General features: G+C 40.4%; 1 protein-coding gene across 4 annotated transcripts in view; it reads right to left on the minus strand.

Annotated features, from left to right (window-relative positions):
• Window positions 1–11,856: 11,856 nt before the first annotated feature.
• PANK1 (pantothenate kinase 1) overlaps window positions 11,857–18,200 on the minus strand; it is a 41,873-nt gene continuing 35,529 nt past the window's right edge. For all 4 annotated transcript variants that reach the window (XM_077784632.1, XM_021539422.2, XM_031505257.2 and 1 more), the window contains 2 exons: window positions 13,958–14,083; window positions 11,857–13,342 (listed from right to left, as the gene is read on the minus strand). In XM_077784632.1, the coding sequence (XP_077640758.1) occupies window positions 13,283–13,342; window positions 13,958–14,083 (186 nt within the window). In that variant the 3' untranslated portion in view covers window positions 11,857–13,282. The remainder of the gene's footprint in view (window positions 13,343–13,957; window positions 14,084–18,200) is intronic.

An 18,200-nucleotide genomic window follows, 5' to 3' on the forward strand; every position in this document is an offset into this window, starting at 1 on the left:
GAGAAGAAAAGGTGCTTTTGAACCCAGTGCAGCCCCCGATGCAGCTCCCCAAGAGCCCCAGGAACAGTTGTGCTAGGCCGGCTCAGAGGGTGGCAGGGGGCTGCTTACGCAAGCACGGTTCTCTCAGGAAACACATGCCAAATCTCTCCCGCAGGAAGCAATTGTGTTTGCACCAAAGCATCTGAAAAATCTTCCCCCCCTGTGCCCAGGCTGTTGGACCTTGGCCTGGGAATATGGATCCGGAAGGGATCCCTGGGGGTGTCCTTGTCCCTTCCTCGCAGCTGCAGGCAAGAACCAGCTCAGCAAATCCGACCAGCGCCGAGCCTGGGCTGCAGCAAGGCAGCTCTCAGGTGAACGGTGCACAGCTTGAAGCTGAAGTGAATGTGCAAGCTGGGGCAAAAAGAAAGTTCCTGAGGTTTCCCCTGTTTACATATCAGCTGAATCAATTCTGATAAAGCTTTGTAAAATCAAATTACACATTGGGCTATATTGTTTTTCATCATCACTTTCTACCTTCAGGTGAAGGCAAAAGTCAATGATTGAATTTTAAAGTCATTAATTTGGAAAGCCCTTAGGGAAGCCTAGAGAAACCTTCCATTAAAATACAGCTTCTGTTACACTGCTGCAAAAAATGGAAAAGTAAACATTAAATACAATGCAACTGAAAAAAATATTGAACAAGAACAAATTATGAGATATATAGCACTAACAAAAATACAAAAAGACAGTTAACAGCTGATGATTTGAGGTGAGCAATAACATTGCCCTAAATGAGGCATAATAGAATCACTCTGAGGAAAATGCAATCCTGTTTCACTTCATTAAGTTTCATGTTATCCTCCAACTTCCCAGCACTAACAGAAACCTTTCCTCATTGCCATTGTAGGAGTGGATTTACAACAACAGACTCAGCTCTGCCAACCAGCTTGTTAACTTAATAAAATCAATTCAGCCAAAATCCTATCACAAAAACCCAAATTCATCCCAAATACCTAATTAACAACTTTCTGATAATTTGCCGCTCATTTAGAACAGGTCGATACATGAGCGGCAAATTATCAGAAAGTTCAAAATAAAGATAATACTTCTTTTTTTTCATTGAATCAATTCCCTGAATTTAGTCAGCCTGTGTAAACACACAATTTCCTACAAGACACATACCACTTAGCCCGAGTCTATTAGTGCACACCTGGTTGTCCTACAAGAGACTAAGAATCCTCCTGGAAATACACTGTGTTAATATCCCAGAAGAAATATCCAGGCTGTCCAGGACACGGATCGCTGTGATTTAGCCACTTCCACAGCTCACTGTGCCTGCGGAGGCCCGAGGGCAGCTCTGCAGCTGCATGGAGCAGCCTGTGCCTCGGGTTGCGGAGCCGTGAACACACACAAACACACATAAACACACACAAACACACACAAACACACACAAACACACACAAACACACACAACGCGGGCATCCCGGTGACAGCCGCGGGTCCGCACGCACGGGGACGGCACAAGACGCAGCACAGCCTCTCACACCCGCCTCGGAACAGGTTTGTTCTGCTTATGCAACACAAAGAAAAGATACCTGAGCTTCCTTGTACCATCCAGCAACTTGAACCGCTGTTTATCCTTAAACGCTGTTTACCTGACTAGCATCTTACCTAACCAACAGCTTATACATATATATATATATATATATATATATATATATATATATATATATATATATATATATATGGATGTATATACAGTTCTGTCGTTAAATACTGGGGTTTACATTCATTTTTATTGATTTTTCAATGTTTCCGCAGCTCTAAGGCTCACGGCACAGGCAGGGCACGAAAGCGACGCTGCTGCAGCCGCACCGCCGGGGAGCCGCGCTGCCCGGGGGCCACCCCGCTCTGTCCCCGCTCTGTCCCCCTCGCTGCTGCCGGGCCCCACGCCCTACCTGCAGGCTGCAGCCCGCGCCCGGGAGGAGCCCGCGGCCGCCCGAGCAGTGCCCGGGGGGCGGTGGCTCCGCGGGCCGGTGCGCCCGCCCCGCCGCCGTGCCCGCGGCCCCCGGCACTGCAGCGGGCAAGCGGCTCGCTTTCGGCTCAGCCCGTCCCGGGACAGGAGCGGGGAAGCGGCTCCCTTTCGGCTCAGCCCCTCCAGGGACAGGCGCGGGGAAGCGGCTCCCTTTCGGCTCAGCCCCTCCCGGGACAGCGGCGGGGAAGCGGCTCCCTTTCGGCTCAGCCCGTCCCGGGACAGGAGCGGGGAAGCGGCTCCCTTTCGGCTCAGCCCCTCCAGGGACAGGCGCGGGGAAGCGGCTCCCTTTCGGCTCAGCCCCTCCCGGGACAGCGGCGGGGAAGCGGCTCCCTTTCGGCTCAGCCCGTCCCCGCCGGGGTTTGCCCGGCCGCCCCGCTCGCCCACCTGGCCGATGCTGCCCCTCCCCGCAGCGGGGCCCGGCCGAGCGCTGCCCCTCGGCGGCTCCGTCAAGCTGTTCTTGGCGGCAGCCGGAGTCCCTCCTTCGTGGTACCTTCACCAACACGAAGTGCGTCTCAGCAGTGCCACGGGAGCTTTCATCGCATTAAGAGGGATTTTTTTTTTTTTTTTTCCTTCCTATCGAGGCAAAGTCAGTACTGGGATTTGTGGATCAGCGCTTTCAGGTTTTTTGTTAAGTTATTTTGAACAGTTCCCAAGTCAGGCAACATTCAAGAGTGGAAATAACACCAGCACTTGTACATAAGGAGAACTTATAAGAACTTGTACTTTCTCACACCTACCAGCCCTTCCTGCCTATTAGGGATCATGCTGCTGTTTGGCATTTTTTAAATTTTCAAACACAGTTCAAAACCCCAGACCAGGGGAAGGACTCACACCGATTTGGACCCTAGACTCTTGGAACAAGTTTCAAATTCCAGCAGCCTTCTGTTTATCTAAGAAAGATAAACTAAGTGGCCTGCTGAATACTGCATGTGTTTTTGGGCAAGATCTGGAAAGCAGCAGGTCTTTGCTCAGAAATGACACTAAACATCCTGTGACACTTTCCATGAGATAAAATGAGATTTTTTTCTTACCCTTCTTGTTGCCAGACAAGAGCTGCTTGGTCCTTGTCTTTCCCCAGGACTTTGCTGCCTTACAGTGCTGCTATGAAGAGCAAATGCAAAGCTGCCAGGAGTGTGGAGGGTGGCATGGAGCTGTTTGCTCTGCAGGTCTTCAGGAAAAGTTCAAGCATACATGATTTAGGTAAGCGTGGCAGCTTCAGGGCAGATTATTAACTGGAAAAGACTTTGCTTTCTAGATGACTTTAGAGCTACTCTAAGAGAGCCAGGAGAGATTGATCTTTCTTCTCCTTCTGCACATTGTGGCATGAAGCTGCACACCACATATGCACATCTTCCCTAGTACCAATACACACGCCCCTGTGACATGTGGCCCACAGCAGTCTAAGAAAAAAGGTCTAAGTTTTCCCCACCATGCACGTGGCTGATAAAAACTTGTCCTTGAACAAAAAAGCTCTTACCTTGCAGCTCTTATTTTCTTGTTGAGTTTTTAATTTCCCTCCCCACTCCTTCCCCCCACCACCTTTTTTACAGTTCTTTAATATTTTGGAAAGATTTTTAATCTTACCTGTATTATACTGTGCTTCATGTTGGAAGATTTACTTTGCCAAAATACCCTGGTAACATAATTGCAGCAGGCTTTATTTGAACTGCTTAACACTGCAAGATAAAATTCTGAACAAGAAGATCTGGCATCAAGCTGCTGATCAAGAGATTGGGAATCTCAACATTGCAGTGAACTTCCTCTGCAAGTCTGGTTGGCAGCACCTCTGTGACAACTCCCCATCAGCAGGGGGGAACAGCAGTGGTTATCTGTGTTGGCTACTGACATTTTGACATCTGGCTCAACAACAGGTAATGCTTCTCTGTGGTGTGGAAAGGATATTGTCAGAGCACTACAAAACATTGTGCATTGTACATGCCAGGGAAACTCAAGACAGGCAGAAAAACCACTCACGCTCTGCTGACCTGTCCTCAGCGCTACAACAACAACTTTAAAACACTTCTGTGCTAATTAATTTTTATATAAATTAATTTTAAGCACTGAAGTGTCAGAAGCTAGCTATCGTCAAATTGAAATGCATGACTTCATTTGGTTCTTGGATCAAAACTCTTACACTAATAGAAATACCAGGGTTTGGGTTACATGCATGTTCACACATTGATGACAGGCTTTCTTTTCACACTGATTTTTCTCATGCAAGTTTCAACTGCTGACACCACATAAATGAGCAGGCAACAAAAGAAGTCACAGCCTTAATCTTCCAAGATGGCAAGACAATGAATGTTGTATTCCCTAGAACTGCAATCAAAATAGGAAAGGAGCACACGCCCCCACCTGGAGTGCCTGACCAGGCAAAGAAAACACAACTGGGCAAGGGCTTGTTTTGGTTTTGTTTCTGTGCAAACAAGAGTAATTCCTTTACACTCTTTCACACTTCGCAAACCACAAAAACAAAGTATAATACTATAGAATTCAACATGTAAAAGAAAAGTTTTTGTAGTTTGGAGAATGGTTAGGTGCCATGAAACAGTGGATGAATGGCCTTTCTACGCAATGAACGTCCTAAATTTGAACCCTTATGTACAAATACCTGTTAAACACTGAAAACCTCACTGCCCTTCTCTCCCAATTCCCTGGGAGCCAATCAGCCCTGCACTTGCAGCCAGCCAATGTACAGGGACAGGCTGCAATGGCATGCTCAGAGGAACATTTCCAGATTGGGTCACTAACATTTGGATCTACAACCTTTGGCATTCTATAGCCAAAGGAACCCATCTTCCCTGGCATCTCTTAAATATTAAGCCAAAGACAAGGGAAACTACAAGTCCCTGTGGTCTCTTCAGCCCCCTCTCTGTGTCTATAGTCCAAATTTTGCCAACTCCAAGGCAAGAAGGCAAAGTATCTGTGCCTTGAGAGCTGAGGCTCCTTTCTGGAGGTGAAGGCAAGCTCTGCTCTTACTGCCACACAAGATTTTAGCAAGAGATCAAAAGACTCTTACGCATTCCTAAAAATACGTGGCTGTGTAATTCATATATGTAGCTTGGGAAAGAAAAAAGAGGGTATGTAATGTTCTCCTCACTTTTTCATGGACACTAGCAATTCCTGGAACATAAGACCATCATTCGGCATCAGACCAAAAGATGCATTTAAAACCAGGCAGTTTCTAATGACAATCTAAACTAGATGAGGGAATGCCTTGCTACCTACAGAGTGTATCATCTTCAGAATATTGAGAAATTTTGGCAGAACCATCCTCTCTTTCTCAATATGAAATAAGTATAGGCAGATCAATACTTAGTTGAACAACAGGATGATTCATCTCCTTTTACCAATTACAAACTTCCACATTTCAAATCTTTAACCCACGTGTCACAGAAGTCCTTGCTCCAAGCACACACTGGAAGACTTCTGGACACATTTATATGCACGTATTTTAAAAGATCTCCATTCCAGCTAGCAATAACTTTTCACTGGAAAACACAGATTCATCACTAAAAATGTCCTATGGAAACATAATTTAACAAAATTTGGCTGTAGAAGTGCAGAAGCTTTTAAAAAACTTATATTTCAAATGACTTGTTTTTGGCAGCCTGCTAGGTTTCCTTGCTAGCAGGCTTTATTTTGGTGGAGAAAATGAAATGAAATGTGGACATTTTGAAATTTCCCATTAGAAGAAAAACTTAATTAGACACTGGAATTTTTCACAGCATGGGAATAATAAATTTGTATTAGTCTTACTTGGAAGCAAGCCTTTGCACAGCTATTCCAGTTCCATATTCACCAGAAGCTTGTGCTATTTCAATCCATACAGGAATCTGACACCAAATATAGGCTGTAGTATCTCTCCAGTCTGAGGAGACCTTACCATTTTCATTGTTCTTCAACTTTTCAGTGCATCATGTTTTTGTTCTAGGTGACAAGTATGGCTTGCTGTGCTCTCAGAAGAAATGGTGTTGGCAGCTTGTCCTGCCCATCATGAACACCCCTGCCTGTAGCAGCTTTCAGGGAAGTGCACAAGCTAAAGAAGGGTGAACTGGGGATCAAGGCCTGAAAGCAGTGCAGGTGGTCTTTATCCTGTTCACAAATCAGCACACAAAACCAAGTAAAAGAAGATGGCACACCACCATCAATTCTTCACACCCCCACAACACAGAAAACAAGTCCTTTGGCAAGAATTTTCTGCACTTCAGACAAAACTCTGGCTGGTGGTTGCTGCTGCTGGGGCTTTCAGAGAGAGTTCCTACCCAGCCTGGGGTATACTGTGTCCCTGGGCAGGTTTTTGCTCCAGCTCAGCTGTAAAATACACAGCTTAACACCTAGGACTACTTTCAACAATTCAGTTTTTACTACCTAATTGTTGTATTTGTTGTGTTCACAGGCTTGGGGAGAAGCTTCTTTGGTTTAAATTTTAATACATTACTTTAAATAAAAGATTCCCATTGATAGTATCTACAGCAAACATTTACAGAGTTAACAAACACATAAACTATTGTCATTCCACACAGAAAGTTACAAGCATCAAAGATTTCTGTTTTATTTGGAGATGTACCAGATTATTTCCAGGGGCACTTACGCAACAGAGAATCCTACAGATAATTTTTTTCCACCTGTGCTTGGTTCAACATTTTTTCCCTCCATTCATTTGCTTTTTTCTCTGAGTTATGCTTGTACAGACACAAGCCTAAACCAGAGCTAACTAAAAGAAATTATCTGCTCTGAGTAGCCCAATATTTTGGTAAATATTACAACATTGATTATCCATGGTCTTGCATTTCAGTATCAGCCACGTGGCTGCAAGGCCGCTGCCATCCCAGCACTGCCAGGGCTCAGCATTCCACACCTCTGTGCTCTCCAGCCAGGGCTGCCAGCTTTGGAACTGGCAACACAAACTTCATTGACAGATTTCTGATTCAAGCCTGAATCACAGTTTAGTACAGTGTTTTCTTGTGTTTTAAAAAAGTTCTCTGCTGTTCTGCCTTTGTGTGTGTGTGTGTCCCAAATTTCCCTTTACTGAGTTGCCAGTCATACACTGCTGCTTTCCAGCATGGCAGGGGAAGTGGAATGGTCAGGGACTGAAAGGGAACTGACTCTGAATTACCTGCTCTCCTCCAGTGGGTCTGTAAGGCAGCAGGCTAGAAAAGGAAGAGCCAGTTCTTACACTTTTGTGAATAAAGATATTTTAATGGCATAACAATCTCCACACAGGACAAACTTTTACAGTGTCTCATGCCCATTGTCAATGGACTCCAGAGGAGAATCAGGAACAGCTCTTCTGCTCCTAGCCTGATCAAGGGGCTTATCATGCCAGACTTGGTGTCTTAGAACTTTATAGTAATGTACATAAAACAAAGCTTTAAGCAAATTCCCTTAATGCTGTGAACCAGATGTTCACAAAAACCTCATAAAGGCCTATAATTGCCTTTCAGTTAGGAGAGATGGAATAGAGAGGTTTTGTGGCACCTTAAAAAAAAAAATCAAGCTCCAAATTGAGGAGGAAAAGATTAGAAATTGAAAAAAGTTTTCTTGACTAAAACTAAGCTGACCTCTATGGTTCATCCAATCAATAAAAGGTGAATTAGTCTGCAGGGTTTGCTGCCTTTTCTGCTTAAATTTTTTTATACAATTTCTTATGTGATGAGAGCAAGGAGTGGAGAGGAAATTTAGTTCCTGAATGTTTTCTGCCCTAGCTGCAAAAAAGGTGTGAAGTGTATTACAGGTCAGCCTGCAGCCACCAACAGCAAGCAGCTTTAGCTTTCCTTGCACTGCTTTTCTCCCTTCTAAGAGGTAAACCAGTGATGCTTAGGGGCCACTACACTGCACAGGCAAACCTGCTGGAGAGAAGTTACAAACCTCCTATAATTGAAGAGAAGAGAAAACTTATTTTCTAAGCTAAAACAGAAGTGACAAACACCGGGAACTTGGGAGTGGTTTTGGTTTATCTTGTAAATACTTCTGGATTTTTTTGTGCACAGCCTTTTGTAGCCAAGTGCAATATGCTGAAAGCTAGCTGGGTAACAGCATGCTCCATGCTTAGGACATAGGAACAGCATGTTTTTGTTTACTTATTCAAATAGCAGTAGGGGTGAGGTGTTCAAAAAACAAAACAATTCTACTAAAAGGAATTAAAGTTTTTTAAAGGACACTCAGCATTTTGTGATTCATTTAGCCAGCCACCTGTGAAAATGCTAAATTCATTTGTTTAGGGGCTTTCAATTAATATGCAGTATTTCACAGTTAATTTATAAAATATAAAAAAAGAGCAATTTTCAAAAGAAGAGAGTGTTCTCACTGTTCAAATCATTACCAATAACAAGGTTTTATCTCCAGGTGAAGCCTATCCAGTCTTTTCAGAGAAGCCTCTCATAGCTTCAGTTGCCTTGTCCACATTACACGACTGCATTTCACAAATCAGATGTTCACAGACCACTTTGGCTGGGCTGCCTCCATTGCCTCCTGCTGGCAGCCAGCATGTCAGTGGGGCAGTGCCAGAGGGAGGACAGAGGGGGCAGATGAAGATAACACCATTATCCCAACTCAGAATTACATCTACAGCTTGGTAATGGTTTACTGTCTTCATGAGAATATTTCCATTGCAGTCTCCTAACTGATGCAGCTGTTCTAAAAGCCTGTAGGAAAGCATTTTGGTCAGCATCTTTCCTATGGGCTTGAGATACTAATTTCTTCATCCTTACTGAAACACAGGTATTTCCACTTCCACCCAACCTACCACCTGCATTAGAAACTCCTACAAGCTGAGACCAGCTGTTTTGGTTTTGTGCAATTTGTTAACATATTAATGCAAAACAAATCTCCTGACCAAGTCACAGGACACCAGTGGCCACAGCACCTTGGTGCTTGAAGCTCTGATATGTCTGTTGTGACAAAATGCATTATCAAACCAGTGCCTGCCCATGATGAGACTTGATCTAAGCATTGCACCCCAGTGTTTTCAAAGATGCAACAGAAAATCTGTATTCCCTTGCAAGGAAAAGTTAATCTCACAAAAGATTTTAAACCCAAAAAAGCATGCCATTTTGGAAAAAAAATTCCTAACATATTGTATGAGAAAGTGGTAACATGGTTAGCTGTGACCACATCTTCACGTTGGCATAAATGGGAATCTCGGGAATGGGTAAACTCTACTCTGGATGTGCACTGCCAAGGCTGCTTTGGTACCTCAGCATCTGCTAAAGGGCAAATTCTGCTTTGTATTAAATGCCCAGATTTGCACAAACTTTTAAGTTTGAAAAGAAATGAATGGGTAACCCACTCAAACATCTGGAAGACTGCAAAGTTGTCAACTTGGAACTACGCTTCTGAAGGTAGAAGTCATCACAACAAAATAAGCAAAACCACTTAAGAGCAGGGGATGACACATTGTTTTAAGTAAAACATGATGCCATTTCATGCTGTTTACCCACCTTCATTCCAGGTACCAAGACACAAAAGAGACTTTTTCATAGCCTGTGTTTCATTTAATTCCAAATTCAAAGACACCTTGTACTTTAAAAACTGAACACAGTAGAACTCCTCATCTGACTGGAAACAATCATGTATGTTTATTCTGTCATCAGTTCAACCCCATATGGTTCTCCCATCTCTAAAGTTCTGCTGTGTCCTGCCAAAAATCACTTGCAAGTATCTTGTGACAGTCTAATGGGAAGAGAAGTGCTGATAACAGTGAAACACCACGACAGCTTTGCTGAGGTTGGAATGAACTGCAAGCACCCTACTTGTCCTAGAAGTCAGATTCTTGTATTGCCCCCATACTAGCTTTCTCCATCAAATCTGATAAAGTAAATTCACTTAGTTGTTTCTCACTCTTTATCTAGCATTAGGGGTTTTCCTCTAATACTTTTGTCCAGAAAATCTTACTTTAGAACACAGACCTTTCTTCCTATGGGATGTAATTAGACTTTTTGTCAAAACCATTTGAAACGGGGCTGTCTTGCTGGTGGTGGGGAGAGAATGAGGAGAGTAGCACGTGATTCAAGAACAAATATTCAAGTGCAAAAGAAGAATAGACGATGAAAATTGAGAGTGATGAGTCTGACTCACTCTGCTCCAATTTACCTGAATAATTACCTTACCATATTTCAGAAAGAGAAGCTGGATTAACAAAGCTTGGTCTCTTTAATTTATATCAGTACTTTCAACACATACTAAATCTGCAGACTCACTGATATCCCTTAGGGAAATATGCTTCTTCAGCTTCACCATTTCCAAAACAAGAAAGAATCCAACAAGAAAATCCAAGAACCTGGATACTTCTAGGTTCTCAGTAATACTCTTGGATAGTGCTGGAGTTGAACTTTGCTTGCACAAACTTCCAGTTTGTACCAGTTATAGGAGAGGTTTATCTGTGTAGTTGAGCAAGAATGTTTTCAGATTCTTTAGATCCTCTGGATGAAGTGGGGAACGTTGGGAAACCACTTCCAACAGGTGACTGTAGTCAGCAACTGGATACCAAACACAAGCAGAAAAATTCAAGACAACACCAATGCTCTCAGAAATGCCTCAAAGGACTCCCCTGTGACAAAAATACTGTAACAGTGCCAGAAATCAACCATACTGTCATTTATCCAATACCTTAATTACAGAAGGGGGTCATGAAGGAGAAAACCAAGAGCTGGCATTAGTAGAGGCAGGCACAGTCTGAAGGTAAAGAAGCAAGTTCCAGTACTAGCAGATTCATATTGGGGAAACAGGAAAAAGTAGTAAACTGTAGATTTCAAGGAAACAAAGAAATTAGGCTTTTCTCCCTCAGGAAGGGAAGAACTGAACATACAGTGTTACTTTCCTCTAGTTTTTCCTACTTTGTGACTTTCCGAAACTCTCTATCCTACTTAAAGTCTGCTAGTATTTTTCCCAGTCAGGCGTACTCATTTATGTAATCTACAATTCAGAGTACTTTTTATCATTCTTTAGCTACAGAAATTCACCTATCAAACTCTTTAAATTTCAAATCAGATTTTTAAGGTAAAGTTCTATTTGTGTTGCTTTTCAAACTGTGATCAACTTCCCTGACAGTCCTAAAATCTTAGGGCTAACTTCAGGGCTACCACGATTGTGCTTTTCTTCTTCAACCACACAGCCTCAATTCGTGCATTAAAAGTCCTTATATATTTCTCTGAATGGCTTGCTAGGATTTTTTCAATTTATGTGGATTTTTTGGGTTTGTTTTTTGCAGAGGACTTTAATCTTAAAAGAACAGCAGTTTTTTCATATTATTCATCCTTCACAATTCCAAATGTGAAGAATGCAAGAACACTAAAGTGACAGACATTACCATGTCAAATCCCCTTCAGAAACAGACACTGGAGAGAAAGATCCTTCTCTGAAACAAGCAGTTACATGGCTGAAGTCGTGCTTCCCTCTACTGGTAATCGTAAGCACAGTTACCTCTTAACATTCTGAAATTTTCCTTAAAAAACCAAAACAGTGTACAAGTGAATCTTTATTCACAGGCAAAACTTAGCCAATAACCTTAATCACAGTTTTCTTTTCTTTATTAAAAAAATAGAGGCACTGAGCAGAATCATCTGCACTTATCTCAAACTCAATATTACAGAAAATACCAACTTCAATGTGCTAAAATTATCTCCTATTTTTGTTTACAGCCCTTTAAAGTCAACTTCAAGCAGGCAAGAGGCTTCAAAGAATAAAGCTTTGTTATGAAGAGTAAAAACATGTCAAGAACCAAACCATTACCATAGAAATAAATAGCCATGTATGGCACAAAATAGTGCTATGTATGTCACAAGAAAAGTGCTATGTATGTCATTACTTTCAAGAAATGAATTCCACAGATACATTAAAACTGTCAAAACAGTAGTGAGTCTTTATTTCCATCACACAAGTTAACACTTCAGTTAATATTACCATCTTTCAACACTTGGGAGATAAGTAAGTTAATTACTTAAAAAAGTGAAATATACCCCTTCCAAAAATATAGTGAATTTTATACTGTCCCTCTGATGAGTCATTTACATTATATGACATCACATACAGTCTTGCAAGACAAAATAATTTATGAATTGTTTTTCAGCCTCTCATTTATGAACCCTCAAGGTGTCTGAGGAGACCAAGTTTATACATGCTCCGCAGCAACCTAAGTACATGGATTTTAAAGGGATCTCAATTCAACTTGGGAAAACCAATCTAGAGAGGTTCACAAATCCAAAAAGGTAGAAAATACTGTCTTGGAATAAACACTCAAATTTTAGTGTCCTGGAGAGGAAGTTAGCACTAGCTTAAAAGCAGAAAAAACTTTAGTCAGTATTTTTCTAATTTTAGTAATTAGGCTTTTAATAATGATGTTATCAGTTGTTTTCAATTAAGAACAAGTTAAAATTTGCAGACTACAGAAAAATAACTGAAGATAATCGCCCTTTCCCATCTAATACCAAGTGTGAATAACATCTTTACTACAGAACTCTTCATGTTGATCAGAGGATTTGTTCAGAAACTCATTCTCATTTTAGTGTCAATAATTAAAATGTTAGTTCACAACTTCTTTAAAATTTTTTATTATAGAGAAAAATCAGCCCTGCAGAACCAGTTGGCCTTCTCTCCCTGTTGTAATTCATGACCACTGAAAAATTACAATCTTAAACCCCCTATTGTTACAAAGCTTCCTCACAGTCCTTTGAAGAAATGCATTTAGCCACAGAATGATTTGCAAATTGTTTTGGTTTTTTTTGAGGGGGGGGTGGGGCAGAGAGATGTTAAAGTATCTCATCTAATGAGGAAAGGAAAGGCAAAAAAAATCAATTACTAGTTTTCACAGTAAAATGCATCAGCTTTGTAGTTTCATTTGAAACCAAGAACAAATCATGAAACGTCATGAAAATAAGATTAAAAAAATCTCCTAGAGTGATTACTAAATGAAGTTAAAATTACCACACGAATCAGTAAACCCCAGAAGAAAAGCAGATGCCTCATATCACAGGTCCTACATTAAACAGTATCCATTTTTTAAAATAAATCCATAAAATCTGTATGTTTGGCCACTTTGCACATTTTTCCCCTATAAAATACAGTGTACAGAAAAAAAATCTTGTCATTCCCAGTATGAATTCTGAAATATAAGGTCAAAACTCAGAAATTAAAGATCAGTTAAAAGGATTTTAAATTATTTACAAATCCAGCAGGTAGAACTACCATAATGGCTTCATTTCCATCCTTGTAGTGGCTTTCACTCTTACCCAGCAGCATCTGCAGTAGGAATATCTTCAGACAGCTTCATCACTGATCATCTGTCATTTTAAGCATTTCTAGAAGAGCCCCAACAGCTCCAAAATAACCCTTTGAACAAAGGCAAAATAAAACCAAAACCAATCAAATTCCAAATTAAGACATAACATGAACACAAAGTTTTCAGTTCTGTTAAGGCAACTAAAAGAATGTCAGCCCTGCCAAATATTTGCTCTCTCTAAAATATAATTTAGTAAAATCATCCTTAGATAGAAGAAAGGGCCTGATACTGGAAAAAGTCTTTATAGTTCTCCAAAATTATAAAAAAAAAATTACTAAACCACAATAATGATGCTGTACTGAGGCAGGGCAGTTTCCACTATGGACCTGTCCAGCTGGTAGTCACCTCAAAATTATGCTTAAAAAATAATTATACTTGAGGTTCTCTTATATCAGTCCACAGAAATGAACATTGTTGCTGTCATGGTCAGAAAGCAAATATGATAAATGGGCAATGTTTAACAACACATATAATGAGATTAGTGATAAAACCAAGGAGTTAACAAGTAGTACTTTCAAATGAATTTGTAAACTAAATAACATTAATGCAGAACTTAGCTTGTGCGTTCAATTCAAAGCAATGGCATTTCTCCCCTTTCAAGTTCACCAAAAAGAACTACAAGAATTTTGTACTTACAAATACAAGTTTAACACATATTTTCTTACCTCGTGTTCCAAAAACAGAGCTTTTAGCTGTCCCTTGGACCAATAATCCATAGCATATGCTAGGACCTTCATAGAAATCATATTAATTCTGAGAAAGTTGCCAACAAACACCACCTTATCGATATTCTGTAAAATTGAATTTGAAAAACATACAAGAGAAATTATATTCAGCTACATTATTTGCCTCATTTAGCATGTACCTCTGCCTCTACTATAAAGTTAAATGGGAATTTTAGGTTACATTTAAATACTTCAAACTGAAAAGTCAAAAAATATTGCAGTTAGTGATTGCTAAGTAAGAGACATTGCAAGAGCAGGGAGGTGCAGAGTTTTATTTCAAAGAAAGTGAGAGGCTATTATCATAGATGAACAATATTTATTTAAAATATTGAATAAATGTCACAACTTTCCCAACATGATTCAGATTACGAGTGTTTTGGTGGTGGTATTTGGTGTTTTTAATTGTATATGGCTGCACTGAAGACATCCTTCCGCCCTTGCATGTTAAATGAAGCAAGTTTCCAGAGATCACTGTGATTATTAAATCCAGATGGAGAACCTCTGAAGGGTATCTGACAAGAATTACATTAGAGATGAGAAGGAGCATCTTTCATTATCTATTATCAGGACTGTGACTCCATTTTCAAAAAGCAAGTTAAATGAGGCCAACATAATAATATTTGATATGTATGGCATTCCTTTGTTTCAAAGCTCATTTGAACTCAGTTGCCACAGGAAATTAAGATTTTTTGAACCATCAGCACTAGGCTGCCAATGAGAAAGCCACAGACCATCCTTACTTGTATGTACATCACTGCAGTAAGCAGTTCTGTGTGGTGTTTAAACAATGCCCCCAACTATCTTACCAAGGCCAGTTCTGCCTGTTATGCACAAAATTGCACTTGCATTTTGCATTGCTGTACCAGATGATGCTCACCAGACACTAGAACTGGTCTAGCAGATTCAGTGGGAGGCCACATCCTGGAGGTAAAAGCTTTTACAGGAGCCCTGAAGAGCCCTAGGAATGTATCTTCGAGAGTCTTCTGCAGAAGTTTGCCAGAAAGGCTGCACAGGGGCTAGAATTAGCAAGGGCTACCCCTCTGCTTTGATGCAGCTCCATAAAGCCCAACACTTGGCTCTGCAGGAATTCCTGTGCTACAGCCACAGCTGTGCCCAGGGCCATTTCTGTGTCACAGCCCAGGGGACATTCCCAAGGGAGTGCTGGAGAGAACCCATCCCAGCCACCTGCGCTGCCTGAGCGAGGGGCAGCCCTGACTGCCCTCCAGCAAACACAGCAACACAAACTTCACTGAACCATTTCCCTTCAGCCATCTATCTCCTCAGGCTCTGCAGTCACATCAGCATGCATTCATACTCAGGAATTTATGAATGAAAATAAGAACTTCTTAAATTTCAAAATGCTGCTATGGAACACGGCCAAGAGCACCCTGTATCCTTGGATAAGGCAGTTTTGTGTCTGAAGCAGCTTCGGACAAAGGAGGGACAAATATGCAACTAATTAATTTCCTGTAATGCCACAGATAAAACTGATTAGAATCCACATTTCAATTTCACATGCATATGATTTTTTCTGAATATAAAAACAAAGGTACTGTTAACAGAAGCAAGACCTAACACACAGTATAAAAATTACTGCAGATTTTTAATCTAAAAGTACTAGTCATATCTATTAGAAAAACAGTGTAGACCAGCATGCAAATTTCAATTTTGTTTCAAATATTCCTTGAGCTGACAAGGTGAAAAACTGTATTAATGGAAACTTTCCTAAATTTCTGATCTGAACTTAAACAAGTTTAGCATTTTTCAGAAGCTGAAATGCTACCCTTAAGGGAGTTGTGTCAATTTACTTTTAAATTGTCCACTGCTGAAACTTTCAAAGCAGAAATCTTAAACTGCTGAAGAGATGGTGGTGACAATACTTATTTAAGCTAATTAAATTACAGCATCCTGGAAAAGACATGCACTCTTTCACTCTGTGGGGTCTTGTTAAATTGTTCAACTACCCTGCAGCAGAAAGTTATAGTATAGCTTTAATATAGCATATTCACAGTATTTACCAATATAATTGAATAGGGAAATCTGTATCAATAACACAATAAAAAACCTGCACATATTTTTGCAAGGCAGCTTGTTCAGATGCAAACTTACATGTTCTAAGAAAAGTATAAACTATAAACCAGGAGATCAGTTTCCTTTATGCAGTTCTGCTGTGCCTAGGACAGGCCATTTCAAAGGGTCTGTGGCCAAATGGTTTCAGACTATGGAATTTTTCTACCCCACTGCCAACTTTGTGCAAGCAAATTTGCTTTGAAGTTTTGCAGACAGAATATTTCATTTATTCCCCAGCCTCATTTTTTCCTGCACATATGCAAGTCATTTTCAACACAATATTAAAGCTGCAATCACTGGGAAAAAACTTATCAAAAGTCATGCTCCAGGGCATAAATTGATTCTGTCAACCTAAAAGTGAGCTTTAACATAACCCTAATCTAATACATACAAGCTCCACAAAAAATATAATATTCAACTGTTTATGTGGCTTTTATTTGAGGATTTGATTAATCAGGCTTACTGTAAGTCAGGGCATGTCTCCCAAAGGCAATTTAGGTGTCTAGATTATTTAGCAGAGTGATAGCTTTCATTTTTTTTTTTCTCCAAGAGCAAGCTAGCTGAAGATTAGCTTACTTGAAGACTGCATGTTTTTCTTATTAATAGTATGTAAAGCAACTAAGTGAAGTTTTCATTCTCTAAAATTACAAAATCATTTACTTCAGGTGTTGGAGAAATTCTGCTTTGACACTGTGAAATGAAGAATATTTAACACATCAATTCACATTTCTCCATCAAATTCTATGGATCACATCAGTTTTTAAGAGGCCTGCTCCCACAACAAAGATGTTAAGAACTTTTTCACAGCGACTCAGAAGTATTAGTTTAGTTAGCAGCCTGTCTCCTCCTCTGTGGTTCCCTGCTGCAACTCTCCATGCTTTGATAGCCCTGTACAATGCTGCTTGAACTCCATGCCACAAGGCAACACTGTAAAGAAGCTGAAAGCAAAGAGAACACTGAAAGAGAATCATCCTGACTGAAAGAGTCAACTTGCCAAAAAAAAAAAGTCAGTCTGTAGCCACTTTTCACAATGAAGGAAGGTTATCAGTGGCATTTGATAGGGGCAACACTACAACTTCTGCTGATCAGGTCCTCTAGGGAGGAGTATGAGCAAAAAACAAAATAATGGCATACAAAATCAAAAAGAAAATAAAAAATGAACAGCCTAGCAGTGCTGAAGAGACTTAGATCCCATGACTGAGGAAAAGATGGCAGATGAAGTTCAAATTAAAGAAGTGAAATGACACAACTGAAAGGGGGAAAGACAAAGACACTTGATTATGCAGACACAATGATAAGCTCCAAATTAGCCACTTTTAAGATGAGACCATGGAGGGACTGTTGATGATTTCTTAGAAATTCCATACTCACAAAAATGAAATATTTTGAACTGTTAGCAAAGGAGCTCTGAACACAAAAATCTATCCATATGTCATCACATAAATTCACTGAGTAATGACACTGAATATCATATAAAGAGCTGATAACTCAATCCTAAAATCACAACCATAAAAAGATTAAAAAGACAAAAGGAAGCAGTGCATAAAAGGGCATCTTGTCATTTTTTTGTAAGGAGACTAAGTATTAGGACCTTTTGTCTTTTAAAGACCAAGAGGGAGAAATAGCAAAGGTTGATTAAAAATCAAATCAAAACCCACACCCACAAAAAGCACTAGTGATTAATTGTTTACTATTTCTGATAAAGCCATAAGCTAGATAGGACCCAATAAAATGATCAGATGGCAGTTCCTTGCGTTTGTTTTGTTCAATTTTTATGATTCTGTGTGTGTGTTGTTGATTAAAAATATAAAAGCAGCAGCATTTTTTTTCTACCAACAGAATGCTGTGCAGCTAAAACATCTATGTATTAAAAAATTGTATAAATTCATTATCTGCTCAAAGCAGATAAAAGGTATTAGTTACCAAATAATGGTATAGGATGAAATCTGCAGATAAAAGCAAGGGCCTGAATGCTTGGGTCTGTGGTGGGGTTTGTTTTTGGTTCTTTTTAACTGCTGGAAGCTGTAGTGTATGGATGGAACAAGCCATCCCTATTTCTCATGCCTAATGCAAAGAATGTAATAAGCATCTGACAGGAGTCTCAAGCAGGAAA

This window comes from Lonchura striata, chromosome 7 (genome assembly GCF_046129695.1).
Source record: "Lonchura striata isolate bLonStr1 chromosome 7, bLonStr1.mat, whole genome shotgun sequence".
Taxonomy (NCBI): domain Eukaryota; kingdom Metazoa; phylum Chordata; class Aves; order Passeriformes; family Estrildidae; genus Lonchura; species Lonchura striata.